The sequence below is a fragment of the Emericellopsis atlantica genome (genome assembly GCF_019669845.1).
Source record: "Emericellopsis atlantica unplaced genomic scaffold F5Z01scaffold_1, whole genome shotgun sequence".
Lineage (NCBI taxonomy): Eukaryota > Fungi > Ascomycota > Sordariomycetes > Hypocreales > Bionectriaceae > Emericellopsis > Emericellopsis atlantica.
The window spans coordinates 1,282,808-1,310,336 of NW_025764703.1; the positions used below are offsets into that span (position 1 = coordinate 1,282,808).

The window sequence follows — 27,529 nt, forward strand, 5'->3', positions numbered from 1 at the left end:
GCTAGAACCGTCAGTGGAATCGAGCCAGTGTCCTGAAAGACATTTCACTTGGCATTCTCGTTTTCAACATCCCGTGCACGGCAGGCAGAGCGTTGCCTTGTACAATCCAACCCCTGTAATATTGTAAAAAGAGTGCATCGACTGCGCTAGCAAGGGCCCAAGAATGAATCAAGATAGCGTGTTCATTATTGACTATTGCTACCGCGAAATTATTGGCGTACCTTGATAACGATCGAATGGTGCTAGGGCCCGTGTATCTGCTAAGAAAATACGCGACTGGGGTTAAGTCTCTTGTGTACAAACATTCAAGGGGTGAACTGTACGAGGCATTGTGCTGTGTGGAGTATGTGAGTCTGAGCTGAGCCTGTGACGGCTGAGGAAACTCGACCTTGTTGCCGTGCGACCCCAACCACCCCATACCATAACAATCAACACAGCGAGTGACACCGCACAGGTCCGTACGACCATGTGCAGAAGCGACACGCTGATAGGAGCAAATCTTCTTCACAGTCGAGCATCAAGCTCGGCAGCAATGAAAATGAAGGCCATCAAAAATTTTGGATACTATGACCCCGAAGGGCAATAGCGCGCAAGTTGGCGCCGCGATGTGCAATGCAGGCCCCTTGCGCTCCGCTACGCTCATCTTGAGCAGCATAACGATATCCAAGGTAAGTATAGAGAGCCCCAAAAAAAAGAAGAGGGAATCGAAGCAGTTCTGGGCCGGGGGAAGCGATGTTTATATAGACGAAGAGGCTGGTCAGTGCACGAGGAGTGATTGCGATTCCACCCTTGGAGGGCCCATTTGCGCCAATCAGAAAACTCAACCAGAATTCTCGGGCTGTTTTGTGCAATTCAGCTTCAGCTCAATCTAGCTGAAAGTGTGGACCGGCTTGTGCGTTCTGCCAAGCGGTGTGCGCCTGTTCTCACGTTGGCAACCAAAGTTCAACCCGGTCAAGATACTTGGCCGTCGAAATTGGCGGACTACGTACTATTGAAGATGTGAATGCCTGAGACTGCAGGCATCCAAGAGCGTTTCCTAGGTACATTCAATAGACCTCATATCCTTCATGAAGAAAAAAAAAGAACAATACCGCGGTTCCCGTACACGACTGAGTGCCCGTGGCAGTATGGCTGAGTTGAGTGACTGACTATCTTTAGCCAGAATATTGCAAAATGTTATCTCGAGTACAAAAGTGAAGAAAGTTCCTATGAAGAGATAGCGTTAATACCTGGGCTTTGACTCGATATTTCCCGAATTATTGTACAAACAGTGTCAGCGCTGTCTCAATTCATATACTGTGCCCCGTCTGTATGCAAATCGTGGTGTCTTTGAGCTGCATTTGAAAAAAAAAGGACGACCATTTTGATATGCAATGTCCCTTGACCATTTTGTCCTAGGCAGCTACATGTAACTTGTTGAATACCTCAAAATGCTGCGTTACCGGGTAGGCTGAGCGTCTTGGCCCCATTCCTCATGTTGGCGATGAGCTGCAGCAGGAGCCTCGCACGGACGAAGACACGCGAGCGACATAAGCCTCTAGCACGTACAAGAATGCAGGGACTGATGAGCTTAGAGGCATACTTCAATTTGACACTTATTCTGGGTTGTCCATCGCCAAGAGCCACATATCTAGGTTGGCAGAGAATACTTGTATACGTTCTTCTAATAAGAATAGGGTGCCTCTATCACCAGAAGCACACCCCGCAGCATGCACAAGAATTTAGACACGCACTCCCCCTCGGGAACTAAAGTGACCTTCTTCTTGGCGTCGACTGCAATTCTTTAAATGCATATCTGTGCCCGCTTCGTTCGCGACACATGACACGAGGAACCTTTTTGTCCACCGGGAGAATTGATGGTGTGAGCGAGTTATCGAGGCGACATTGTGCCTGATGTGACGCAGGGACGGACGGCCCTCGACCCTATACCGTAACATCTCAGAAAGGTCGAACAGGCTGGTCCGAGCTTATACCCTATTAAAACTGCGGAGGGCCCAATCAATATAATACCCCGGTCGCCAATTGACACAATATGCTCGAAGCAGTCTGTTCGACCTTTCTGAGATATTACGGTATGTATATGGCAGGATCTGTAAATTTAAAATTGGGTGACGTCGCGACAGGAACAAAAAGAAACGGTTTCGATAGTTGACCTCATCGCGAGGCTTCTATAAGTCGTTCTCGCTCAGCCGTGTTTCATCTTTTGCTGTTGAAAACTTGCAGCCTTGGTACAGCAGCCACTACTGATGGTGGCAGTCGATCCTGCAAAAGTTCAATCACAAGTTGGCCATGGCATTTCGGGCTGCGCGTCTGGTGCCCACGCCTCGCTATGTGCATGTGGATGTGCAGTGCAGCGTGCTAGCGCCGCCCGACGTCGGCTGTGTGAACGGGGCGGAAATAATGTCCGGGGATCAAAATGTACGATGTCTGGTGCGATCGCTGCCGCTGTGAAACGCTTTGTCCTTCCTCACCGCATCTTCAGGCAACACACCTTGGTGACGCGCACGCTTGTGATAGGGATGTGATTGTGTATATGTCGTAGCATCGGGTCAGTATCTTTCGAGGTCTTTATCAAGTCATGATTCAGGCTCGCCAGGCTGTTTAATTGACGGCGTGTCGCGTGGTCCGTCGCCCTCGTTGAAGTCAAGGTGGAACTCGGCCATGCAGGTGCGAAAGGGTGCGAAAGCTTTTCAATAATGCGCGGACGAATCAGCATTATCGGGCAACTCCGCTTGGCCAAGTTGACACTAGCCCCGCGCACGGACCCTGTAGCATATTGAAAAGCAAGCCAATCACCGGCGGAGCGCGTTCGAGGCGTACGAGGGGGAGGGGATTCACGGCGGGGCCCTCGTGCTATGGTTTTCCGGATCGACGAGATGAGCGGACGAGTTGTGAGACACAGGCGTCAAGTCAAGGCAATGAGGTTTAATCGTCTTCGATAATACGACAGTAAGCTATGGCTTTGCGGCTGATTGCAGTGTAATTATTGTGTTGCGGTCTAGGAAACAAGTGAGACAGGTCGTGTGGTTGCCAAGGGCGCACAACGCTTGCTGCATGTAGTGTCCAGTCTGCATCTAAGTTCAAGTTGCTATCTGGCGGTTGCAGCGACCAACGCTCTCGCCGTCTGAGACACGCCTGCTTGCGCTCATCTTGCACAGCGAGCTGCCGTCGATTTCCCCGGCAGAACGTGCGACTGAGACACAGCATTCCAAGTGGCGGCTGTCGACTTTGACGCTGTGACCTGTGACCTCGCAGCCAGACGCCGCGCCACGCGTTGGGAGGCGAAAGCAATAGCAGCGAATATGATAACAAGCTGGCATTTTGATAAGAACGAATTTAATAGTGCTCAATATGTCTAGACGAAGTCTTCCTTTGTATGTTCTTCGACTGCTCCAGCAATTCAATGCGTGCGCAGACGGCGATAGCACCCCAACCCACCCCAAGCCATCCACACCGGTCTCACCCCGCTAAGTGCATGCAGACATATGCAGGCCAGGGCCGGCTGCAGCGACCCACTGTCTCTGCTGATCCCGGAACTTGGGTGGCGCCTGCCTGCACCCCACCCCACCAGCCCTGCCTTGTTCATGGCCCGCGAAAACAAGTACAAGTAGAAATAACCTCGCTGCCTTCCTTCACACCTCGACACCTTCCGTTCCCTCCATCCCAACAAGCTTCACTCACATTCTAGCCGCCTCACAGTCGACGTCTATCGCTACTCTGATCTCCCTTTGGGTTGATCGAGCAAGCGTTTCTCTCTCTCTTACATTCCTTCTATAGCCAGTGAGGCACGCACGCACGCACACACGCATTCCACCCCACGGTATCCGTTGTGTCCGCTGCTGTAAGACTTCGTCGAGTACACAAGCATGTCTCTAATCAAGCAGACGCGCACTCGCAACCCCGATGACTTCCCGACATTGCAACTCTTCCTCCTTGGTAAGCGCCGCCCCTCCCGTTCCCGAGACATCCCACACACCATGCTAACCTTGCGTGTCCAATAGCCATCGTACGCTTGGCCGAGCCAATCGCGCTCACATCCATCTTCCCCTACGCCTGGGCATTCGTGAAGCAATTCCACGTCGGAAACGAACAAGATGCGGCCTTCTACGCCGGTCTCCTCATCTCTTCCTTCTCGCTGGCTGAGGCGGCCATGGGCATGTTCTGGGGCGGGCTCTCGGATCGCGTAGGCCGCAAGCCCGTCCTGGTTGTTGGATGTCTCGGCACCATGCTCAGCATGGTCCTCGTCGGTTTCGCCTCCAACATCTGGATGGCTTTGATCGGACGCGCCGTGGGCGGCCTGCTGAACGGCAACATTGGTGTCATCCAGACCATGGTCGGCGAGCTTGTCACCAAGCCAGAGCACGAGCCGCGTGCATACTCTGTCATGCCCTTCGTATGGAGCGTCGGTACAATCATTGGACCCTGCATTGGCGGTACGTTTGCCGAACCCCACGCATCCTGGCCAGGCTTGTTCCCAGAGGGCAGCCTGTTCGATCGTTTCCCATACCTACTCCCCAACCTTGTCTGCGCGGGGCTGCTGGCCATCAGCATCGTGCTAGGCTTCCTCCTTCTCGAAGAGACGCACCCTGACATGCAGCCTCGCTTGGCTTTGCCTGTCGACACATATGTCTCCGAGGAGACGCCGTTGCTCGAAACGTCAGACGCCATGAAGCGACCTGCGGTTGATCTTCGCTCTGAAACCTACGGCGCCATCAACGTCGAAGACGAGTGCGAAGAGGTTACGCGCGAGAAGAGCACCATCCCCAGCATCTGGAGCAAGCGCATCATCAACTTGATCATCGCCCTCTGCATCTTCACCTACCACTCGATGACATACGATCACCTGATGCCCATCTTCTTCGAGGACGAGCGCGTCAACTCGGTCATGCAGGCTGCCGCCGGCCACAGTGGCGCCGTGCCACCATTCTACTCGCCTGGTGGGCTGGGCTTGTCGATGCCGTCCGTCGGAATGATCATGGCCGTCAACGGTGTCATTGCCCTGTTCGTGCAGGCTGTCATCTTCCCGATTGCTGCCGAGCGGGTCGGTGTGTACAAGCTGTTTCTCATTGTCACGGTGCTACATCCCATCGCGTACGCTCTCGTGCCCATGCTCCTCCTTGTCCCCCAGAACCTCATCTTCCCTGCCATCTACGCCTGCCTGACAGTGCGCAACATCCTCTCCATTATCCTCTACCCCCTCCTCCTCATCCTCCTCAAGGAGGCCACCCCTTCACCAAAAGCACTCGGCGCCATCAACGGCCTTGCTGCCAGCGCCGGCGCGGCGTGCCGCATGATCGCACCCCCTGTTGCAGGGTATCTGTACACCTGGGGCAGCCGCATGGACTGCACCGCCGTGGCCTGGTATGGCAGCGCCCTTGTGGCGATTGTTGGTGCCGTACAGTGCTTCTCGGTGACTCGGGAGCGATGCCCCGACACTCACGAAGAAGTCGCCCCTTCTCAGCGCAAGCACCGACCTTCCGTCGTGGTCACTGAAGTATCAGACGACCGAAGCGACTAGTTGTTTGCATTTTATCATCGTTCGACCCGTTTCAAGACACGCCAGCCTCATGAAAGGCTCGCGTGGAAAGAAATGTTGACCATATCTACAGTTCCACAGCGATTTCGCAGGCGCAGGTCCTGGGAATCGCGGGAGCCATCGGATTATTGTTTTTTGGCGTTTGGGCTCTGGCGGATGTGATTTGATTGCATGTTGGTTGTGCATGCTATTAAAGATATCCCCATAAATTGGTTGTCATTGCAGGGCGTTTCGGGCGGTTAAAAAATTACGTACATAGCATAAAGATCATGAGCACATAGATGAATGAAGCAATTAAACATTAACGTTAGCCTTCAAGTTGCCGAATGAGTCAATCGCGCAGATTCCGATAGATCTACGTGGAAATGTTCTGTTTGGCGCCCAATGAGATTTTCGCCACACCACTTGCAAAAGTTGGAGATGTTCAATTTTCACCCGCACAGCAACCTCACTCACTCCCATTCACGCATTGACGCGCCTCGCGACATCAGCCGAAAATGGATCTTGATGCCATCGCCGACCAGGTGGCCAGGACCATGGGGCCTCAGCAGGCCACTGGTCCTGCATCCAACGACCCAACACAAGCCACCCGGCCCCAGCTGCCACCGGGTCATGCGCTCCATTCGAACATGACGGTGGATGAAGTCGTCGCCGATTTGAACAAGTCGCCGCTTTTCATGACAGAGTATGAGGAAAATGACGACACGGCTGCGCTGCAAGCACTTGCGTACGAGGGCTCGCCGCTAGAGAATGGCAGCGACTTCAAGGAGAAGGGCAACGAGTACTACAGGGCCAAGCTTTGGACCGACGCCAACGAGTTCTACACAAAGGGTATCCAGGTCCTGGCGCCGGAGGAGAAGAAGAGGCAGAGCGGCGAACTCACAACCGACAATGAGGGCAAGATTGACTCTGACGAGACGATCCAGGAACAGCGAGCGGTCCTGGAGTCGCTGTACGGAAACAGAGCAGCCTGCCATCTGGAGCTGAAAAACTACCGCTCGTGCTGGGTCGACTGTGCGGCGGCCCTGAGACTGAACCCCAAGAACATCAAGGCGTACTATCGCAGTGCACGTGCGCTGCTGGCCGTGGGGCGGATCGAGGAGGCGGACGACGTCTGCGCCCGCGGCCTCGCGCTGGACGAGAACAATGCGAGCCTCAAGCTGGTGGCGGACGACATTGTCGTCAAGGCCAAGGCGCGCGACGCCAAGCGCCAAAAGGACGCGGAGAGGGAGGCGCTCCTTAAGAGGCGCGAGTACCTGCTCAAGGCGGCGCTCAAGGCGCGCAACATCCCGACCCGGACGACGGACAAGCCGCCCGAGATGGAGGACACCAAGCTCGAGCTCGTGCCGGATCCGGACGACCCGCGCAGCACGCTGAGCTTCCCGACGGTGCTGCTGTACCCCAAGGACCTCGAGTCGGACTTTATCAAGGCCTTTAACGAGATGCAGACGCTCGAGGAGCACCTGGGCTACGTCTTCCCGCTGCCGTGGGACAAGCAGGGGCGGTATACCACCGAGGGCGTGGAGTGCTACGTGGAGACCAGGGAGGGTGGCCTGCTCAAGATGGGCAAGAGGGTGACCCTGCTCAAGGTGCTGGGCACCGGCAAGGTCGAAGTGGTAGATGGTGTCGTGAGGATATTCGTGCTGCCAAAGGCGCAGGCTGACGAATGGGTCAAGACGTTCAAGGAGCAGAAGAAGGCCATCGCGGGCAAAGCATAAATAAAGATGATTTTCCTTGCGGGGAGAGAGTTTCAATAGCAGACCTGTCCGCCCGCCCCATGCATGATACAAACATACTCACTCCGCTGTGCTCGCTATGTCACGAATGCTACCGAGGAAAGACAAAAAACAGTACCAATGTCAACGCTGCCTATAGCTCAAGGGGTCCTGGATCTAGGTTTGAGCGCAGGGCTCACTTTTCCTGTCTTGTGCAAAGCTTCCAGGATCGACGCTGCCTCGTAATCCTTGCCTGTGCAGCCGCGAGCCGCGCCGTCCATCGTGGATGTTTGCCGCTCGTAAAACCTACTGCGACGGCACTCCTGTGGTCGCTCTAAAGCCTCGCGCCGCGTTGTAGTGGTCAGATCGTCGCTGTGGCGGGATGGCTCGATGCGGCGTCGTTTGCGCAGATATTCACCACCGTCTGTCTGATGGCGCTTGCGGGTCTTCTCGAAAGGATCGCCTAGCGCTGCTGGATGCTGCAGACGCGGGTCAAGGATGTCAGTAGCTGATGATGACAACTGAGGTAGTGGAGACGGACGATGGTCCTGGGTGCGGATGGGCGGTAGTCGCTGACCTGCCGGCGAGGGATGATAAAGGGGAGGAGGAGGATGGTAGTTGATGGCGCGCCAGATGGGACGTTCACTGCCAGGTGGAAGAACGTCGCGGGTCTTTGGGTCGCGTGGTTCCTCGTGCTGCATGGCGCTACTGCTCCGGGGCGGCGTGGAGGGAGCACTGCGGTTGAGGAATGGGTCGCTGCGTGGGTGTCGGCTGTACATCTCTTCCCACGACGTGTTGACCGGCGCGTACTGGAGCCCTTGATTCATCATGGCCCCGAAGCGAGAATACCGGCTCTCCTCGTCCCGCGGATGACTCGTGACGGGCATAGCCCTCGCCGACAAGCGGTACGCCAAAGCCTCGCTCCTGGCATCCGCAATCTCCTGCGGGTCAATGTCCATACGGCCAAAGTGCGGTGAGTCGGGCTTCACACAGTCGTCCGGAAAGGTCGGCCCAAAGATGGGGATCAACGCTCCTGCAATCGGGTAGCAGAACTTGACGCAGACGGCTCTCGCACAGCGGTAGGGCAGCCAGTAGCCTAGATACGACACGATCAGGTCAGCCTCGGAGCAGTGCACAGCGGAGTGGTATACTTGCCTTGGGCGATGCGATTGCCCCCCGTCATGTGGAATGACACTTCACGCAGGCCCGCGTTGGCCTCGTGCATCTTGGCCGGGCCGGTCTTCTTGTGTTTGAGACACTTGAAAAAGGGGCTGATGCGCACGTAGCCAGGGCCTTTAACATCCCACATGATCTCATAAGGCTTTTCGTCCGCCGGGTCGGTGAATTTATACACAAAGACTGCTGCGTGTTAGCATGTATGGTCGAGGCTTCCAGAGGGCGAGACGCCTGACTCTCAAACTTCTCCCTGCCAGTCTTGGCCATGACATCTTTCTTGTCACTGCTATACGGAATGTGTGCGATGTAGGCGCCAATCTCGCCAAACGGGTATATCTTGTACGGCCGGATCATTCGCATAGCCTTCTCGTCCAGATCCTCGAAAGGGGCGAACTTGTAGTAGCCCGTAGCTCGCGAGTACGACAAGTCGCTCGAGTCTCTGGTCTTCTTGGCCTTGGACGGTGCCGGCACCGAGTCAACGAAGTGCGGAAACGCATCAGGCACATCAGAGGGGGGGGAAGAGAAGTCTGATGCTAGAAATTGTCAGTAGAATGTACCATCTCAGGGGAAAGGGTAAGGTGACAAACGTGGCGAGGTGGTGTTGAGTATCGACTGGATCGCTATGCGTTCTCCCATGGTCGACTTGAAAGGACAACAGTCCAACAGAGTTGGCAGTTACTCAATGACCATCGACGGGACAGGGACTTGAAGTAAGAAAATGAAGATGCTGAATCGCCATGGACCGACCGCTCCAGCTCTGGGTCAAATATCAGCTTGACAAACGCAGGAGCGCATTGGCGCGTCAGTTCTCTCGCGATGGGCCAGGATCAACAGCACCTTTCTGCGCTCAAGTGACGGCCACAGATGTGACTCTAGCCAAGTATTTCTCTGTTTCCGACACACCGTCAAGGTGTGCTTCCTGCGAGCCTGTGAAATCCCAGAGTGACTGTTTGTCCGTCTCCACCTGCGTTTTGACAAGGTCGTTAGCTGGAAGCCACAAAGTGACAGACGGTCCAAGACAATGTGATGGAAAGTTGCGGTCATCCAGTCGGCCGGTCTCTGGAAGGTGAACTGACTTGACCGTCTGTGCAAGGTCGAGAGTGCACGGGAAAACATGCGCAGACTGCACCGTGACGCGAGTGTCGACACAGGCACGGCTCGTTCAGGAAGAGCAAAGGTCACTTGACTATGCTTCATACAAGCTTGCTGGGTTGGCTGGGCACCAGCTTGCCTCCAACGGCTCATCTCACCTCCCTGCGCAGACGGGTAGCACGCGGGCCATGTTCCCCAGACTTGACGCCCAAGACTACGTGCTGCCACAGCATACTGCACAGATCCAAGCCCTTTGATCGACAATGAATCACTCGATACCTTCCCAAACGGGCACTGGCGAGCGCCCAAAATCATTAAGAACCGTTCACGCAACGGGTATGGCCACGAAAGGTGTCCAGATGCGGCATCGACCTGGTGGACAGCCGGTCTAGCTGGTTTCAAGACGGACTGCAGTTGGCGGACAACAACATCGAAACCCTCCCCAAGTATATACCTCTGCGTAACGGTGAATGAGGGTGGGGACTGGAGCCAGCCATGTGTAGACTTGCCTCCTTCGTCGAGCCCGGCTTGGAGACCCATGGCCCATGAGAAGGTAGCCGAAATGACGGCAACGTCGACCCGTCATGCGCCCATTTCACATTCAAGATCGCGACCCCATCGAGGCACGCCAGTCCTCGATGCACACAAGTGATGACCCTTCAAGATGTTCATTTGGGTTTCCGCAGAGTCCAGCGATAGCAAGCATCTGGCATAAGACCCTTGGGGATCTGAGTTGCGTACATGTAGCCGCTGCCCGGTCATGGTGCCACAGACGCACGAATTGTGCCCGAAGGGGCACAGCATACAAGCCTGCTGTCATACCAAACACGCCCAGGGATGCATGGCATCCATGATCGAGGCCCAGCCCCATTCAGACTCACAAGAGCCATGATGGCAACCTCATAGAGAGGTGATGGATGGAGTATTTCCAGTCGACTAGCAATATTAGCTCAGCATCAAGCCAGGGTCGCCGATGGTGCCTCTTGAAGGTCCATGCATGTCGCTATGGGCTGACCAGACAACCATGCTTTGTCTTTGCCCACTTGCCCGCTACTAGACGATTCAAGCGCGTCAATCATGCTATGCTTTGAACAGACTGGCCCGTCAGAAGAGTGCTAGGGTCTGGGGTTTCCAGCTAGTCGATGTAGCGTTTAGGATAGGGGGGGTAGAGTGGGCTGTTGCACGGCAGTGTTTCAAACTGTGATCCTCACAAGAATTGCCAAGCAGTGAGCACAGTGTAGGGCAAACTCTGGCTGCCTGCTTTGAAGTTCAAAGGCGTCGCGTGGTGGTTCGGTAGGACGAGGTGCGCGCTGTAGACAATCACTGCTTGACCCGTGGCCGGGAGCAGCGACACGGAAGGTTGCATAATCCTCGAGGACAAAATCTTTGGCGAGGACATGGCGTGCCAAATCATGCAGGCGTCTTGTCTGGGGGAGGCTCAAGAAAGCCTGGTACACAGTCCCAATGCCTGTATCAGATGGCATTCGCCCGAGTTCTGCCCTTGGGGCGAGTTGGCGGGAAAGCCACTGCGTAATTAGTAGTTCCCACAAATTGCCGTTTGATACGGGAGGACCTCTCATTTAAAGCTACCCGATAAAGCAGGGTGCCAGGACGGCATTGCCGTCGGGAGAGACTGGAGTCGGTTGATCTTGGCGGTGCAAGCTTCCTTGACTGCAAGAACATGCGAAGACTCGAGAGTCTAGCTCAGAAGTTTGGTCGTACGAGGCAGCCTACATGTGGCCAGCAGGTTGACGGCAAGAACGTAACCGAGCATGATGCATTAAGTGCACTGTAACCATTGCATTATGTACAAGTACGATATCATTTCATAATTCACCGAGTTCGAAGATGAAGATGGGCAGCCGTAGTGCACGTGATCCCAAGCAAGATCTATGGCACGTGATACGGCATCCTGCGCCACGTGCAGCCACTTGACGCCGCGCCCTTGAGTGGATCCCATCTTCCCGGCGGGGGCCGCGCCCCTGCTAGCGCCACAGGACACGCTCCCCCCACTGAACCGCGACCTTTGGCTCAAGACGCGTTTTTGTTTATGTACTTTGCATCGAGGAAACCACAACAACGCCGACGACATCCTCGTGATTCCGCACCCTGCATCGCCAACTATTTCCAATCTTTGACTTGTTTTCGCATCACCGTGGCACACTCCCTACGCCACTCTTTACTATTGCGATCTTGCGCAAAAGCGCTGCTTGCCACTCGACCAAGGGGCTCCTGGATCTCAGCTCCATATCCATGTTCAACTTTGTACCCTGTGCATCCGCTGTCGATAAACCCTCGTTTCGCCGTTGAGAGATTCTGTTCGATACCTGTAGCACACCCCAAGATGGATTCAGACGAGTCGGCGTTCATCTCCGAGGCCGAGTCTGATGGCTTCGTCCCTGAGCCTGTAATTGTAAGTATTCGCGTCTCAAGAGCATCCGATCTCCCAACAACAACATCACCTGCGTATCAGCTCACCATGAGCTTCCTGACCCTCAGAACCTCGTCAGATCTTCAACGCTCTTTTCTTCCGACAACCGGCTGACATCACCCCCGTGACAGAAGAAGACCAAGGCTGCGGCTGTAAAGAAGGCGCCGGCGCCGAAAGCAAAGAAGATGACACAAAGTACCCTCAAGGTCAGCAAGAAGCGACCCGCCCCGGAGAATGACGACCAAGACGACGATTCGGCCGATGGCTCTGGCTTTTCCAACACTCCGCCCAAGAAGCAAAAGAAGGCACCAGCCGTCAAAAAGTCTGCAGGCGCCCCCCTGGCCGAGCTTGAGAATGACAGCATGGCGGTCGAGGAAACATCAAAAGGCCCGACCAAGAAGAAGACAGCGAGCGAGACATACCAGAAGCTCACCCAGCGTGAGCACATCATGCACCGTCCTGACACATACGTTGGCTCAATCGAAAAAACCACCCAGACGATGTGGGTCTACAACAAAGAGACTCAATTGATGGAGTACAAGGAGGTCACATTTGTGCCCGGTTTCTACAAAATCTTTGACGAGATTCTGGTCAATGCTGCGGACAACAAGCAGCGTGACTCGAGCATGTCGCACATGAAGATCACCATCGACAGAGAGCAAGGTGTCATCAGCGTCGAGAACAACGGCAAGGGTATCCCTATCGTTATGCACGAGAAGGAAAAAATGTACATTCCCGAGATGATCTTTGGTGTCCTCCTTACAGGTGCCAACTACGACGACAACGAGAAGAAGACTGTCGGCGGCCGAAACGGTTATGGTGCCAAGCTCTGCAACATTTTCAGCAAGGAGTTTACTCTCGAATGCCAGGACAACGAGAATGGCAAGAGATACAAGCAGACATGGACGGATAACATGCTTCACGTGACCAAGGCAAAGATCACGTCGAGCAAGACGTCTGACTTTGTGCGTGTGACATTCAAACCCGATTTTGAGAAGCTCAACATGCCGGAGGGTATCGACGATACGCTAGAAAGTCTACTCTTGCGACGTGTCTACGATATGGCAGGCACGGTTCGCGGCGTTAGAACGTACCTCAACGGCGAGCATATCAAGATCAAGGACTTCAAGTCGTACTGCAACATGTACGCCAAGGCCATTGCCCACACGAGAGCCCAGGAGGAAGGTGTGACCCCGGTGACGACGGTCGAGATTGATGATGACAAGGGCCATCCCCGGTGGGAGATCGGCTTCACGGTCTCGGACGGAACATTCCAACAAGTTTCGTTCGTCAACTCCATTGCCACCACCTCAGGAGGAACACACGTCAACTACATCGCTGATCAGATGACAAATGCTCTACTCAAGCAGCTGAACAAGAAGGCAAAGGGGCACACGTTGAAGCAGAACCATCTACGAAATCACATCTTTGTGTTCGTCAACTGTCTCATCAACAACCCCACTTTCAACTCACAGACCAAGGAGCAGACCACTACCAAGGTCAGCCAATTCGGTAGCAAGTGCGAGCTCAGCGAGAAGTTCCTAAAAAAGATCGCCGCATCCGAGGCTTTGCAGAACATCATGGCCTTCGCCGAAAAGAAGGCCGACAAATTGATGGCAAAGAGTGACGGCAGCAAGCGCTCACGAGTGAGCAATGCCAAGCTTGTCGAGGCTAACTTGGCTGGCACTCGCCGTGGTCATGAATGCACATTGATCCTGACTGAGGGTGACTCCGCCAAAGGTCTGGCCGTCGCTGGGCGTGCAATTCTTGACCCCGACCGCATCGGTGTCTTCCCCTTGCGAGGTAAGATGCTCAACGTCCGCGATGCTACTGCGGACCAAATCTCCAAAAATACGGAAATCCAAAACATCAAGCAATTCCTAGGCCTCAAGCACAAGGCTGTGTATACCGACAACAGGAGTCTGCGCTATGGCCATCTGATGATCATGGCTGATCAGGATCACGATGGTAGTCATATCAAGGGGCTTCTCATCAACTTTCTACAAGTCATGTACCCCTCCTTGCTTCAAGTGCCAGGCTTCTTCCAGGGATTCATCACGCCCATTGTCAAGGTGTGGCAAGGCTCTAACCCCAAGAAACCTTTGCGACTCAAGTCCTTCTTCACTCAACCACAGTACGAGGAATGGAAAGAAGCCCACCGCAACGAGCTCACCAAGTGGCGAAGCAAGTACTTGAAGGGTCTGGGTTCATCAACCCCTGAGGACGCCCAAATCTATTTCAAGGACCTTGACAAGCATCTGAAGCAGTTCCAGACTGTACAGCCAGGTGAACCCGAGCTCTATGAGCTGGTCTTCAGCAAGAAAAAGGCAGATGCGCGAAAGGCTTGGCTGGGAGAGTTCGTGCCGGGCACTTACCTCGACATGTCCACATCGGTCATCAAGCATACGGACTTTGTCAACCGAGAGCTGATCCTTTTCAGCATGGCTGACAATGTGCGATCAGTTCCATCTGTGCTGGATGGATTCAAGCCAGGCCAGCGCAAGGTCATTTACGCTTGTTTCAAGAGGAACCTGGTCAAGGACACCAAGGTCGTTGAGTTGGCTGGTTATGTTTCCGAGCAAACCTCGTACCATCACGGTGAAGCATCCTTGCATCAGACGATCATTGGCCTGGCGCAGAACTTTGTTGGTTCCAACAACATTAACTGTCTCGAGCCCAGCGGCACCTTTGGTTCCCGTCTCGCTGGTGGTTCTGACGCGGCCAGTCCTCGTTACATCTTCACCCGTCTGTCACCCTTTGCGCGCAAGATCTTCAGCCCACTGGACGAGCCCAACTTGAATTACCAAACGGAAGAAGGCGTGACTATCGAGCCGGATACATACTCGCCCATTCTACCCATGGTCCTGGTCAACGGTGCTGATGGTATCGGCACCGGTTGGAGCACCAACATCCCCAACTACCACCCCATGGACATTGTCAACAACCTCAAACGACGCATGGGGCGCCTTGACCCAGATAACACGGAGGAAGCTCCATTCGAATCGATGATGCCCTGGTTCCGTGGCTGGAAAGGTGTTCCCGAGCCCGCCGGCCCCGACCGCTTCAAGTTCAACGGCGTTGCCTACAGAGATGACAGGAATCCGAACGAGATCATCATCACGGAGTTGCCCATCCGCGTGTGGACCGACAACTTCAAGGCACAGCTCGAAAAGATCATCAGCGGGGATGATGGCCCCAGCTGGATCAAGGATTACAAGGAGTTCAACGATCATCAGACCGTACACTTTGAGATCCAGGTAGATGAGAAGCACATTGACAAGGTAATGGAGGCTGGTCTCTTGGAAAAGTTCAAGCTGCAGAAGCAAGTCGCCACATCGAACATGGTGGCATTCGATGCCGAAGGCCGCATCCGCAGATATGAGAAGGTTGAGGACATCTTGGACGCATTCTACGTCCACCGCTTGCAGATGTACACCGAGCGAAAGAAGCACTGGCTGGATGTCTACCACCGCGAGTTCCGCAAAGTGACCAACCAGGCTCGTTTCATCCAAGAGATCATCGACGGCAAGCTAGTCGTTGGGAAGAAGAGGAAGGATGTTCTGGTCCAAGAGCTCCGCGACCGTGATTACGAGGCCTTCCCGAACGGCGTCAACCAGAAGAAGAAAGATGCTGAGGACGAGATGAACGAGTCTGGCGACGATGAGAACGATGACTCCTCCGAGAAGGGAAGTGCCCGTGACTATGATTATCTTTTGTCGGTAAGTACCACGTCCGCCCCGCACTGCAGCAAGCCTTGACTGACACGCTCTAGATGCCTATCTGGTCACTGACTGCCGAACGCCTTGCCAAACTCAAGGAGGCCATGGGCAACAAGCAGGCTCAGCATGACGAGCTGCTGGCGTTGAGTGAAAAGGACCTCTGGTGCCGTGACCTCGACGAGTTCGCCGTAGAGTGGGAGAAACAGGAGACTCTTGACGCTCAGATCGCGAAGGACATTCGTAGGACTGGTCGTCGTGTTTCAAAGAAGATTGGCGCTGGTCGTGGCAAGAAGGCCAAGGATGAAGATGATTATGAGCCTGAAGCCAAGGCCAAGTCAAAGGCCAAGACCAGCAAGGCGGCGGCGGCGGTTGCGCCGTCCAACACGAAGAGCGCTCAGAGGTTTGCGGAGATGTTTGGCAGTGGCAAAACCGCTGTCAAGAAGGAGCCCAAGGCAGAGCCTAGCACCGCCCTGGACGGATTCTCTGACGACGACTTTGCGGCGCTGAGCCGGGCCAAGCCATCATCCGCTCCTGCAGCCAAGCCCGTGGTGAAGAAGGAAACTCCGGCTTTATCGCTGTCCGAATATGAGGAAGAAGAGCCGGTGCCGCAACCGACACGCAACAAGCGCGTTGCTGCTTCCAGAGCCAAGACCTTCATCGACCTCGACTCGGATAGCGACGAGGATGACGACATGATGCTTGGTGACGTTGGCGCGATGGTGAAAGGTATCGGCAAATCGGAGCCTGAGTCGAGTGGTTCGGGGGCTGGCACTGGTAGGCTGAGCCTGCACGCAATGACCAGGCCCGAGTCGAGCGGCGGCCCCAGTGGCTCCAAGCCCAAGCCCAAGCCCAAGTCATCGAAAGCGTTCGATGAGGACAGCCCGGACGACACCAACTACGAGATGCTAGCCAAGTCTTCACCGTTCAAGCCCGCAAGCAAGGCCAAGGACATTGACGAGTTCCTCTCCGACGATGACGACGAGAAGCCTGTGGTTGTTTCAAAGGCTGCACCCAAACCGAAGCCCTCGGCTTCCAAGGCGGATGCTCTGCCAGTAGTGAAGAAGGCCCGTGGTCGCCCTGCAGGAGTGAAGAATAAGGCCGCCAATGAGCCGGCTACGAAGCCAAAGCCAGCGCCCAAGCAGACCACGCTTTCGCCCGCGGCCAAAGCCTACGCATTGAAGAAGTCTGCGGCTAAGAAGTCTGTACCAGTAGACGACGAGGAGGATGAGGATGAAGACATGGCCGACCCTGAATCCCCAGCCCCGAGACCGGCGGCGCGTGGGAGACCAGGCCGGGCTGCAGCAGCGAGGAAGCCAGTGATCATCGACGAGGATTCGACCATGGGGCTAGACGAGGATGATGAGAGTGATGACGGGTTCGACATGGATGATGATGAGGACTAACCTTGAAAAGGTTACGTGGCGTCAGGGGCGTTCTTTCTACTTTCTACACAGCTTATACACTTGACGCGAGATATATACAGCTCTTTAAGGCATTCTTGATACATGCCGTGTCTACCTACCGTTGGTATTTGACCTTAACACAAAGCAATGGAGGCTAGGTGTGATATCTTGCCACACATGAAGCCCTTACTCGGGTACAGGGTAGCCTTCCTTGAGTCGTTGAATGGTGGGGGTGGGGCAACAACCAGATAGTCACTTGGTTACCGATACGATGGTTGCCAAAAGCTTCCCTAAGCTTTCGGGTCAAAGGTTCGGTAACTCTACTCAGACACGAAACCACCAGATTGCCAGAATGGACCCTTTAGATACCCCCCAGACGCTATCGTCACTACTAGAAGCCACTGAGAAGCAACGAACCGATCTCGAGTCGCGCGCAGACGCTACCTCTGCCGCCTATGCCGCCGATGTCGAATCCACCATCGCCCTGCATCAACAACTTCTCGAAACCCTCGCTGCTGCTTCAGTATTCTCCGTCAACGAGACGCTCGATGATGTTGCCACGTCCGAACTGCCCTATATGCTCACCGCATATCACATGGCTGAGCTGATGGAGCGCGCGCCCGGGCACAACAAGCCCAGCGAACGGGTGCAGCACCTGAAGAAGACGAAGAGGATATACGACCTGTTCCTCAACCTCGTCGAATCATACGGCCTCGTCGAACCACCTTACAACAAACTCCTAGACAGATACCGCGAAGAGGACGATGAGTTTGGGGTGGTGCCGCGGGGCATGGACATGTCTGCCAAGCGCAACACAAAGATCGCCGCCTTCAAGGCCGAGAAGCAGCTCAAGACAAAGCTCGAGGCGCTGCGCAAGAACCCACGCTATCTGCAGAACGGAGATGAGGAGGTCATCAGGGAGGTCTACCTGACCAACGTGGCGTACCGGCTACACAAGACATTCCACGCGCTGGACTCGATCAATAGGGAAATTGACATGTTGAAGGCGGTGCCCGACCAGCCAGAGCAGCGGCTGAAGGAGATAGAAGAGCGTGACGACGACACGAGGCTCGACGGACCCATGCGCATGAAGCCAGGCACGGGGGGGCCGTTGCTGTCGAAAGCTGGGAAACCGCTGCAGCCGTTCACGCTGCTGGGCGCCAACGCGAGGGGGGAGCGCACAAAGGGCGTCTTCCGCTCGGGCCACAACCTGCCCACCATGACGATTGATGAGTATCTCGAGGAGGAGAGACGGCAAGGCAACATCATCGAGGGCGGGGAGGAGCCGAAGAAGGTCATTGATGAGGATGACTACGAGGCGATGGAGAGGGAAATGTACAAGGCCAGAGACTGGGACGAGTTCAAGGACAACAACCCCAAAGGCTCGGGAAATACGATGAACATGGGCTGATCATGTGTAATGAGACAGGGTTATGCATGCATGGCGTTCAGGCTTCGGTTGGTTTGTATATTTGTACGCTGCGTAACAGTCGTCTCGTCGTGATCATCATTATTAAGCGTCATCGCCCTCGCTCTTTTTAGTTCTTGCATACCAAGTTCATATCGTGTTTCCCAAGAGAATTCCAAGATATGCACACGCTGTTCTAAATCAGCCCGATGTATGGGACCGGGGAATCAGGCACTCCACCGCCGTTGGTCGTCGGATGTTGGAGCTGAGACCTGCTCTCCTTCGCACTCGAGGAGATGGCAGTAGATCCATTGCTGTTATCATTTATGCATTCTGGCCTCCTCAAAGTCATCCAAGCTGTGGTCCGAGTCCGAGTCGGCGCCAATCGTAGCGGTGTCGTCGGAGCAATCCATCGAGTCCACCATGAGTTCGACAGCCTGCCCCATGTTCTGATGCTCCGCGGGGATCTCGAATCGCGCGCGATCGTACTCGGATTCCATGCCCGAGGTGCTCTCCGATGCGATGGACGAGTCCGCCACAATGACCTTTTCCGGGCGGTAGACTGTTGAGATACTGTCGTGGACATCCACGGACCCAGCTGTTGTGCTGCCCTTGATGTTGAAGGCAGTGATCTCGTCTAGGAGTGATTCAGACAGGCTAGGCGGGCCAGAAGGGATGGTGCACCCAGTATGAAAGGCCGGGCCTGGGCCATTAGGGCCCATGTCCGTCGGCGGTACATATGATCCAAACACGCCTCCCGTACCATCGTTGTTCCCGCCAGCCCACAGCGGCAGAAACTTCAACTCATTGTGAGTGAGGGCCAGGAGGAGATGTCTCGTAATGTTGAGCTGGGGCATGGCATCCTTATCTCCTAAATCCCCGCGCTTCCATGACCTCACAATCGGTTTCAAGGCATACTCGACCTCATCTCCGAAACGTTCCATGTCGAGCAAAGGGACGGCCAGGCGTAGATTGTTCAAGCCGGGCGCAAAGACAGAGTTCCATTCTTCTCGGTGCCGTCTATCTGGCTGCGCCTGAACGAGCTTATTCAGCTCCCGCACGACATCACCGAGCAAGAAGTGCTGGTGGCGAGAGTCTGGATGCAGGGAATCCATCCCGGGGTACATTGTTTTCAGCCGTCGTTCCAAGTCGTGGTAGAAGGAAGGCAGCAGGAGCCTCTGCGTTGTGTTCAGGGTCAGCATGATTTCCTGGATTGGCCTAAAGGCCTGGGGCGTCAAAACGGCTGCACGGTCTTCGTCCCACTGAGCATTTGCTTCGCGACCATAGGCACCGCATCTGACAAGGATCTCGACCGCATGGCTTGCCTTGTGCGCAAGAGCGTCCATCAGCTTACAAAGCGCCTTCTTTGCTGCGTCGAAAGTGCCGTCATCTTCGAGCTCAAGAAGCCTTTTCATTTTGTGGAGGTGGGCCCATTGAGGTATGTCGAGATGATCAAAGAGAGAAGGGCTCTGTAGCCAGGCAAGGTTGCTGTTTACACGTTCAATGAAGGCTCTGGCGGCATGTTCAATCAGGTTGCTCTGCTCGTCGTCACTGATCTCGCGCTTCCGGCGGCCAAAGATCGTCAACCGGGACCGCGCCGTCAGGCGACTGTCATCCGCAGCTTCTTCTAGGGCCAACTCGTTGACTAATATCCGATAAGCGGCCAAAGTGACCTGAGGCAGCTGGAGAGCGAAGCCAATCTCGAAAGCTTCCTCGGGGAGAACCTCAATGAACCTGGGGTTGGATAGGACCCAGCCTGCAACATGGGTGCTCACCACCGAGGGGCAATCCATGATCTTGCTGATGCCAACCATGGTCCAGACGCGTGCTGCCGACTTCAACTCTACTGGTTTGTCCTCAATGATCATAAACAGGCGAATGATGCTGTTGCAGTGGCGGAAAGGGCAGTAGTCGGGGATTTGGAACCACGAGGGTGTATTGATCACTTCTGTGGCACCACGCGCGCGGAGTCTTTCGAGATCCGTGACAGATGGCGGCAATGTCAGCGGCGGTTTCGCAGGAAGTAGATCGTCCTCTGTCATGCCAACAGATTCCAAGTAGAGAGCCCTCTCGTCTTCGGTCATGCCCAAGGTTTTAGTGTTGACAAGCCTCCTTTGTGCTTGTTTTTGGTCGGCCAGATGGCGGTCTCTGAAGCAAGAGCAAAGATCGTCGTGCCCACGTACTAGTTGAGAATCAACGCCATGGAATAAGTCTGCGGACCACCAGTCCATTATGCCCTGGGGGAGGGACAGGCTCATCATTTGGAAGACGAGGTCGTCACCTTCGACGGGTGGCGTCATGTCCAAGAAATAGTGTATACCCGGATACTGCTCGGGATCGAGCTTGCGCCGTCGTCGAACTCTGGCTTGATAGATCTCGTTGTCGAGCATGGCTGGGAACTTGCTATCCCTCAGTGCCAGGAGCTTCTCCGAATGGACCCTGAAGCTTTGATTGCAAGGGGCAACACCGATGCAAGTTGTCGCGGGTCGACTGTCAACTTTCGTCTTCGGGACGTCAACGAAAACGAGTACATCGCCCTCGCCCAAAGTGATGTGAGGAAACTGGATCGTGTCATCGGCTGCTGAGTGGGCGGTGCGGCTATTGTGAGACTGCGCTTGACTGAAGCCATCGTTTCCCCCACTAGAAGCAAATGCATTGTCCTTCCGCTCCCAGAGAGACAATTGACCGTCGTCTTCCAGAGATGCCCGCAAGCCGTCGTCCACGGCAGCCGTGTTGAGTGGCAGCTGCCCTGTGCGGATGAACTCTCGAGTCTGGGACTCGGTCAACTCATAGGTTGGTGGCGCATCTTCGTAGCTCGTGCTAGCATTGGGTATGGGTTTCGGCGCGGCGGTGTCGCCACCAGGTTTCTGTTGCTCCTCATCTATTGCCATGAAGGCGTCGGTCGACCATGCTGGACGCTCAGGCGACTTCCAGCCATTGTATGTGAGGCCAGGATCCGACATGGTGTAGCGGCAATGCCCCAGAATTTGAAGCAGCGGGGGAGCGCGTGAGGATGAAAAGAGGCAATATGCTGACAGCTAGCTGAGGCGAAGTTTCAAAGGCCCACGTCGCTCATACGGTTTGCTGCCTTGTGATTGACAAGGCAAACAAGACACGCTGCGTCGATGGCATGAGTCAGCCAGCGTCACACGAATGTGATGTAAAGATGTGGATGAGGGCGAGGACTCATGTCACTTGTCCGTGCAGAAAGATGATAGACACCTGACTGTACATGCTGATGCTGAGCTGTGCTGTGCTGCTACCGCTGCCAAGCCGGTCATCATGGCCATGTGTTGGGGAACTGGCCCGTCCACCCCAATGAGGGAAAGAGCAACCGATCTGCCTGTGATCAATATCAGCGGCTACTGGGCAACACCTCCTCTGCAGGCTCTTTCCCAAAGATGGTGTGAGGCACTGCATTGACTGTTGTCGTCCTCACGAACCAATCACAGCTCCGTGCTGTGCAACTGCCTGAATAAAGGCGGGCAAACTGGACTGGGCCATTGTCGTAGTCGATCTCCCTGGGACTCTAGTCTTCAAAAATTCCATGTTGCCTAAACCAGGCAGATCACACGCCGACGATGACTGGAGTACGTACCTACTAGTCGACGGACATGGAGCGTCGTAAGGCTGCAAATCCCCCGCCTGCGTGCATGTCTAGCGGGCCGAAAGGTAGGTACTCACGTATCATCATTCCAGGTAGGTACTGGTATCACGTTACCTACCACCTTCAAGGTCCTAGTTAACAGCCCCGCAAGTTGACTCATAGCGAATCTAGGAAGTGAACTCATCTGTGGTGCGCATCTTCTCGAATTAGATACCAAGCGAGGTGGTCGTATATGCTCTGGTGCGCACAAAGTCTTGCGAAACGCCAAAGCCCATATATACTTACGCAAACCATGCAACCGAACGCCCTGCACCCTCCTTGGAAACCGCGACTCACATTGAGCTCCCTCGTCTGGCGAAGCCCTCATCGCCATCAGCCTCATCGTCAGACGAATACACCAATCGCTTGCCTTTCCCTTTAATGTCCTTGGGCTCTTTCCAGCTTCGCCGGCTGACGGGCCTCTTACCGCCCGCCTTGTTCGGTGTCGTATCGCCCTTGGCCCTTTTCGCTGGCTGGCCCTTGAATTCCGTGTCGGAATTACGTCTGGTAGACGGGCCCGACTCTTTCATTGCGCGCACCTCCTTGATGATATCCGCAAAGCCCTCCTCCAGGGTCTTCATTCTCGCCAGCACCAGGCGTCCCATCCTGTCACGGTCTGCGGCATCAATGTTGCCGGCCACGCGCCTCTGGTTGTCCTTCATCATGGCCATGGCCATTTGGGTCTGGAAGCTGCCGGCCATACCACCGTGGACGTCGTCGTTGGCATACCGCAGGCTGGTGTCGCCAGACAGTATGCTCATGTCGACAGACGGCAGTCTCCGTGCGTCGCGCGGTCGGTTGCGGGGATCGATGCTCATCAAAGCCGTCCGAGTGATGCCGCCATTGTCAGTCAACCCGCGCGGTGCGGTAACTGGTCGTGGCTGGGTGGCCGCTGCCGCGGTTTGTCTCTGGGGCGATCGTCGCCGAGGCGATGCGCGTTTCCCTGGGGTCTTATCACCTCCACTGCGTCCGCTCTGACGACCGCTACCTGTCTGGTCCGCCCTTCCGTGCGAGGCCGCCGAAGACGAGCTGTGGACAACCCTCAGGGCTTGTTTCACCTCGCCAGGGTTGTAGAGTATCGTGTTCGTAGACATTGTCCGGCTGTGCATGCCCGCGCGGCGTGGAGCGGCCTGTCGAGGGGTCGCCGGCACACCACGTTCAGAAGAGCCAGCAGAAGATGCCAGCTTCACAAGTCGGGATGTCACAGGTGCCGTGAAGTAGTCCCCCTCTGGATCGGCTTGCGACCCCATCGCGCCCTTCCGACTGCTAACCTCATGCGTAACGTTATCTTCTTCGTCCTCGTCATTCGTGACGAGCTCGTCGTCCCCATCGGCGTCCGTATTCTCCTTGTAGTCGGGCGCCATGAGCACGACATCCTTCCTCAGTGGTCTCCGGGGGAATGTTGGCAACCCTCCGACGTTCGACATCAGATCAGCAGGGTCGCTTGCTGTGGAGCGAACATCAGATATGTGCCGCAGTTGCGAAGGGCGATCCCGACCAGCACTCAACCTGCGATGCCAGTCCGGCAAGGCTCTGCTATCCATTGTGGGCCAATTCGATTGCGTGCCGCCATCCTCATCGTGCTGGTCCATCCAGTTCCTGATGGCAGTCTGCGCCTTCTGTCTTTCATTCCTGCGCTGCGTTCTCAGCGTAGCAGGCTCGGGCATGCGTCTGAAAACTTCCTCCAATGCACGATCCTTCTGGAATCCCGCCACCGACTCTTCCCTCACTCTGACGTTGGGACTGAAGATGGCGCTTCTGTTAGCAGCATCGATGAATGCAAGGTTCCTGTCACGTCCACCAGAGCTGTTGTCGATGAGATCTGTGGGCTCAAACACACTCGATGCAAGCCAGAGCCTCTCATACAAATAAATGCAGAAGAGCACTGGAAAGTGTGTAATTTTGATGATGGTGCGGTTGAGCCACACAAACTCTTTGAGGGGCATACAGTACCTCAGAGGCATGAGCAGCCATGCAAAGATGTTGCTTGGTGCGATGTAAGAGAACAAAGCGTCGTTCTTGACCATAGAAATAGTGTTGATAGCAAACAGAAATCTATAATGATTAGCTTCGGGCTAAACACGATGCAGACGGAGATCACATACTGATGCTCCTCGGTCGCATTGGAAGCAATGGCCATGAAGGAGTTGGTGAGGACCGTGATGAGGATGGTGCTGCGAGTTGTAAGCACTAGTTAGCGATTGTAGGAGTATTAGAGACCTACACGACCAGAAAATGGCAGATGAACAGGAAAAGCACGAGCAGCCCCCGTCCAAGCCAGTTGTAAGTAGGCCACCTATCCATGTCAGTGAACAGCCCGGTTACCAGGCTCGAAAGCTCGCCGCTCAACTTACACATCCCATGCAGCAGGCGTGAAGCCCATGAGCAGCTGGAAGATCTTGAATGCCACTTCTCCTCCGTCGTTCTTGTTGTCTGACAGGACGAAGAAGACGTAGAAGCCACTGCACATGATCAGGACCAGGACAAGGACGGCCACCAGATCGACAGCCATCAGTCGGAACGCAATCAGGAGCTGCGAGAAGTACTGGTAGTGATCTAGCGCGCTGAAGATGCGTGGCAGGAGTAGAATGGCGTTAGCAGCTAGCACGTCGTAGGCCATATCGTTCCAGTGATGCGGGTCAGCCATGAAGACGCCGTAGGCGCGCATGCAGTAATACACAATGAGCAGCACGAGGATGCCCAAGTCGACCAAGTTCCATACACTCATGACGAAGAGCGCAAAGCCTTGTTCGTTGAATCCGACAAGCTCATCCAGCATAAAGCCGGCGCTCCAGAACCAGAACACGAGCTCCAGTCCTGTGATCTTTGTAGACCGCTCGATTAGAACTGCGAGGAAAAGCCCGATAAGGATGGCTAGTGACAGCGTGGACAGGAATGATCTATAACGAGGCACGCGCAGGCGAGAAAGCTTCAGCATCGAGGCTTGCCGCGGGTCGTAGAGCATCACTGTTCGCCTGCCCGGTGGTACATGTGGGTGTTTGTCTTGGGAAGATACTTTGCCGATCAAGGGAGTTGTAGCATTGGGCTTGCCCATCCTGCCGTTCAGGGTCTGGGAAGGGCTGTTGGGCGGTGCCCGGTGCAGACTGTCCGCAGCCGAGTAAAACGTGACAGCGCCACTCCAGATAGCCTCAAGCTGCTGGACGACCACGGGATGAGCCAGAAAGTGCTTTGCCGACGCCCTGATTGCGACTTCCAGAGTGGAGGTCCGAGATGGGTTCAGCCCTCCTTTCTTCGAGCTTGCTCCAATCGCGAGGTCGTTGGACGAGAGACCCGGCAAGCCTTGCAGAGGGTGGAAATCATACGCCAGTGCGTCGATGAGTTCCCTCGTCGAGTACTCCTTGAGTATTTTCAGAGCCAAGAGCTCGCAGACTTTGGCTCTCGTGTGGCTTGTGCCCGCATTGGCGGCGTATCGCTGAGCCTCCTTGGTGAACTGCAGGCAGTTGGCCATGAGGGCATATATCGTAGCACGCGTAAAGTGCTGAGTTCGTATTTGACGCTGCATCGGCTTGACGAGGAATTGAGATACTTGCGGGGACCTCAACTGGTCCCACGTCAAGGAGGTTTCAGTGCGAGCGATCACGATGATTCGAATAGCGTGGGTGATGCTGTACACGGGCAGAGAGTCTGCACATGGTTAGCGTCCCCGTTTGCATTGCCAATGTCCAATTCATACCTAGGTGAGATGCAGAGAATAATGGCAAGACAGGCAGCGCGTCTCTTTGACCATCTTCGTCCCCTTCGTCGTCCGGGTCCTCGTGGGGATCTTCATCTGGGAAGCGGCTGGGCCTGCCAAAAGCGCGAAGTCCCTGACCTCGCCCGTCCTCTTCCTCGTCCTCTTCATCGTCGTCATCGTCGTCCTCGTCTTCATCGGCTTCCGTAAAGTCTGCGACAGGCACTCGAGGATTTCGTTGCTCGAACGAGGGAGAGATCGCAGGGCCCTGGGACCCGACGCGAGGTCTGGCAGAACGCGGACGCAGAAAAGAGGGCACCATTCTGCGAAGAGATGAAATCAAAGATCTCTACCGTACCTGCCGGTGGTCGAGACGCGTATCAAGACGCCATGAGGTCGAACAAAAATTTACAGAAAGGAGTGATGGTGGAGAGAGAGAAAGAGAGGCCAGTCGCGGGTTGCTGTGTCCTTGGAAACACAGACAGTGGAGTGTGGGAAATGATCTGGGGATCGTGACATCCACTAATGGTCGGTCGCGTCCTCCAACAACTTGCGAAAGTCTCCAAATCGGCCTCGCTTCCAAAGGACGTCACTACTTGCACGTAGCACGGGGTTATTAAGTCCAAAATCAAGCATCGGCCTTGAGTACAGTATCGTAGAACATGACACCATGGGACCTAGGATCTCGTTGCAAGGTTACCTTACCATGATCTTCGCTTGAGGGATACCACGGTCACCCCTGGGGCAAATGGCTGGCTTCCTGAGCGCGATGTGGGCGAACCAACAAATGGGCACTTTGCGCGCATCGCATGTCATGACGTTGATCCGTGGTGCCAGTCTAGACTTGTCGAACTCGCTGTGCTCCGTACGCATGACACTCTTAGATCGTTGCAAGTCGCACATGTGGTGGGCCTCTGCATGCCAGATTGGAGCTGTTCTATGGACGACAATCAGGGTTGTCTCGGTCGTGCAGGCGTTGGAGTCGGAGGGAGGTTTTCCATTGGAGAATGTTTCAAGGCTGATGCGCCTGATGAGCATGCTGCATGCAACTTGCAAGGTGAGGATTAGCTCGCGCCGGGGGCTCTTATCGTGGGGTCACTTTCAGCGAGTGAGGCGTTGGAGGGGGGCCACCCGAGTTAGACGCCTCTGGTCACATTCACGATTCAGTTTTCAAGACGCACTCGTGTGGGGGCTGGAGCGACAATATAGTATCTACCAGTGCAATCTGGCTTCATAATAAGAGTCCAATGGCACTCTGGTCCGCTGACTTTGTCCAAAGGCGGTGCGCGCTCGACCGCACAAGCATCAGCATGCCCTGGACGAACGTGGGGGACAAGGTGCCGTTGTAACTGGGTCGATTGCGCCCAGTCTGTTCATTTATGCTAGGGCAGCCACCCATCCGTCCTTTTCGTGCGGCACCCTTCTCGCCCAAGTCAGAAGTCGGTGAAGGGTTTCTGGAGCAGTGACGGCAGGGAGATGTAGACCAGAGACAATGCTACTGTATTAGTGCTGGATCCCTTTGAAGAGGACGATGAATTCGCGAAAAGATGGATTTCGGTAACCACTTTACCCTAGGTACGGAGTTCAACAGCCTAGGTCCCAGAGCACATATTCAGCCACTTTGACGAAGCGGTGTGCTTCGTACTGCATGGCAGTCTAGATGTAACCAAAGAGCATGCTCCCGAACCGAAAATTCACAGCATCAGATGACT

The 27,529-nt window shown here is 55.0% G+C and overlaps 8 protein-coding genes across 8 annotated transcripts; 4 read left to right on the plus strand and 4 right to left on the minus strand.

Moving 5' to 3' along the window:
- Positions 1-3,777: 3,777 nt before the first annotated feature.
- F5Z01DRAFT_32532 (major facilitator superfamily domain-containing protein) lies at positions 3,778-5,776 on the plus strand. Its single transcript, XM_046259051.1, has 2 exons — positions 3,778-3,936; positions 4,002-5,776. Exons 1-2 carry the CDS (start codon positions 3,867-3,869, stop codon positions 5,516-5,518), a joined length of 1,587 nt encoding a protein of 528 aa, XP_046123162.1. The 5' UTR covers positions 3,778-3,866; the 3' UTR covers positions 5,519-5,776.
- A 53-nt stretch (positions 5,777-5,829) lies between these two features.
- Positions 5,830-7,314, plus strand: F5Z01DRAFT_642654 (uncharacterized protein). Its single transcript, XM_046262660.1, has one exon. The coding sequence runs from the start codon at positions 6,034-6,036 to the stop codon at positions 7,252-7,254; it is 1,221 nt and encodes a 406-aa protein (XP_046123163.1). The 5' UTR covers positions 5,830-6,033; the 3' UTR covers positions 7,255-7,314.
- Positions 7,315-7,459: 145 nt separating this feature from the next.
- F5Z01DRAFT_32556 (transcription regulator HTH, apses-type DNA-binding domain-containing protein) lies at positions 7,460-9,197 on the minus strand. The gene is made up of 5 exons (XM_046259052.1): positions 9,015-9,197; positions 8,664-8,954; positions 8,407-8,610; positions 7,793-8,347; positions 7,460-7,730 (listed from the first exon to the last, which is right to left on the minus strand). Exons 1-5 carry the CDS (start codon positions 9,061-9,063, stop codon positions 7,666-7,668), a joined length of 1,164 nt encoding a protein of 387 aa, XP_046123164.1. The 5' UTR covers positions 9,064-9,197; the 3' UTR covers positions 7,460-7,665.
- On the minus strand, positions 9,001-10,248 carry F5Z01DRAFT_32527 (uncharacterized protein). The gene has a single exon (XM_046259050.1). It carries the CDS (start codon positions 10,057-10,059, stop codon positions 9,190-9,192), a length of 870 nt encoding a protein of 289 aa, XP_046123165.1. The 5' UTR covers positions 10,060-10,248; the 3' UTR covers positions 9,001-9,189.
- A 1,335-nt stretch (positions 10,249-11,583) lies between these two features.
- On the plus strand, positions 11,584-17,309 carry F5Z01DRAFT_746563 (DNA topoisomerase). Its single transcript, XM_046266955.1, has 3 exons — positions 11,584-11,932; positions 12,082-15,669; positions 15,723-17,309. Exons 1-3 carry the CDS (start codon positions 11,864-11,866, stop codon positions 17,070-17,072), a joined length of 5,007 nt encoding a protein of 1,668 aa, XP_046123166.1. The 5' UTR covers positions 11,584-11,863; the 3' UTR covers positions 17,073-17,309.
- A 115-nt stretch (positions 17,310-17,424) lies between these two features.
- Positions 17,425-18,483, plus strand: F5Z01DRAFT_614760 (TAP42-like protein; the record flags this gene model as incomplete). Its single annotated transcript, XM_046260831.1, has 1 exon — positions 17,425-18,483. The coding sequence occupies one exon, from the start codon at positions 17,425-17,427 to the stop codon at positions 18,481-18,483; it is 1,059 nt and encodes a 352-aa protein (XP_046123167.1).
- F5Z01DRAFT_32678 (uncharacterized protein) lies at positions 18,378-21,554 on the minus strand. The gene is made up of 2 exons (XM_046259063.1): positions 18,721-21,554; positions 18,378-18,671 (listed from the first exon to the last, which is right to left on the minus strand). Exon 1 carries the CDS (start codon positions 21,441-21,443, stop codon positions 18,801-18,803), a length of 2,643 nt encoding a protein of 880 aa, XP_046123168.1. The 5' UTR covers positions 21,444-21,554; the 3' UTR covers positions 18,378-18,671; positions 18,721-18,800.
- A 703-nt stretch (positions 21,555-22,257) lies between these two features.
- F5Z01DRAFT_32592 (uncharacterized protein) lies at positions 22,258-26,326 on the minus strand. The gene is made up of 5 exons (XM_046259053.1): positions 25,821-26,326; positions 24,481-25,771; positions 24,351-24,422; positions 24,232-24,300; positions 22,258-24,181 (listed from the first exon to the last, which is right to left on the minus strand). Exons 1-5 carry the CDS (start codon positions 26,137-26,139, stop codon positions 22,420-22,422), a joined length of 3,513 nt encoding a protein of 1,170 aa, XP_046123169.1. The 5' UTR covers positions 26,140-26,326; the 3' UTR covers positions 22,258-22,419.
- Between the last annotated feature and the right edge of the window lie 1,203 nt (positions 26,327-27,529).

Bases quoted from the DNA above. Each gene is read 5' to 3' on its own strand.
- F5Z01DRAFT_32678 (XM_046259063.1), bottom strand. From the start codon at position 21,443: ATGTCGGATCCTGGCCTCACATACAATGGCTGGAAGTCGCCTGAGCGT.
- F5Z01DRAFT_642654 (XM_046262660.1), top strand. From the start codon at position 6,034: ATGGATCTTGATGCCATCGCCGACCAGGTGGCCAGGACCATGGGGCCT.
- F5Z01DRAFT_32556 (XM_046259052.1), bottom strand. From the start codon at position 9,063: ATGGGAGAACGCATAGCGATCCAGTCGATACTCAACACCACCTCGCCA. The intron at 8,611-8,663 runs GTCAGGCGTCTC...AACACGCAGCAG, and splicing joins TGGCAGGGAGAAGTTTGAGA to TCTTTGTGTATAAATTCACC. The intron at 8,348-8,406 runs GCAAGTATACCA...TGTCGTATCTAG, and splicing joins GGGCAATCGCATCGCCCAAG to GCTACTGGCTGCCCTACCGC.
- F5Z01DRAFT_746563 (XM_046266955.1), top strand. From the start codon at position 11,864: ATGGATTCAGACGAGTCGGCGTTCATCTCCGAGGCCGAGTCTGATGGC. The intron at 11,933-12,081 runs GTAAGTATTCGC...CCCCCGTGACAG, and splicing joins TCGTCCCTGAGCCTGTAATT to AAGAAGACCAAGGCTGCGGC. The intron at 15,670-15,722 runs GTAAGTACCACG...GACACGCTCTAG, and splicing joins ACTATGATTATCTTTTGTCG to ATGCCTATCTGGTCACTGAC.
- F5Z01DRAFT_32527 (XM_046259050.1), bottom strand. From the start codon at position 10,059: ATGGGTCTCCAAGCCGGGCTCGACGAAGGAGGCAAGTCTACACATGGC.
- F5Z01DRAFT_32532 (XM_046259051.1), top strand. From the start codon at position 3,867: ATGTCTCTAATCAAGCAGACGCGCACTCGCAACCCCGATGACTTCCCG. The intron at 3,937-4,001 runs GTAAGCGCCGCC...CGTGTCCAATAG, and splicing joins ATTGCAACTCTTCCTCCTTG to CCATCGTACGCTTGGCCGAG.
- F5Z01DRAFT_32592 (XM_046259053.1), bottom strand. From the start codon at position 26,139: ATGGTGCCCTCTTTTCTGCGTCCGCGTTCTGCCAGACCTCGCGTCGGG. The intron at 25,772-25,820 runs GTATGAATTGGA...AACCATGTGCAG, and splicing joins ATTCTCTGCATCTCACCTAG to ACTCTCTGCCCGTGTACAGC. The intron at 24,182-24,231 runs GTATGTGATCTC...TAATCATTATAG, and splicing joins AATGCGACCGAGGAGCATCA to ATTTCTGTTTGCTATCAACA.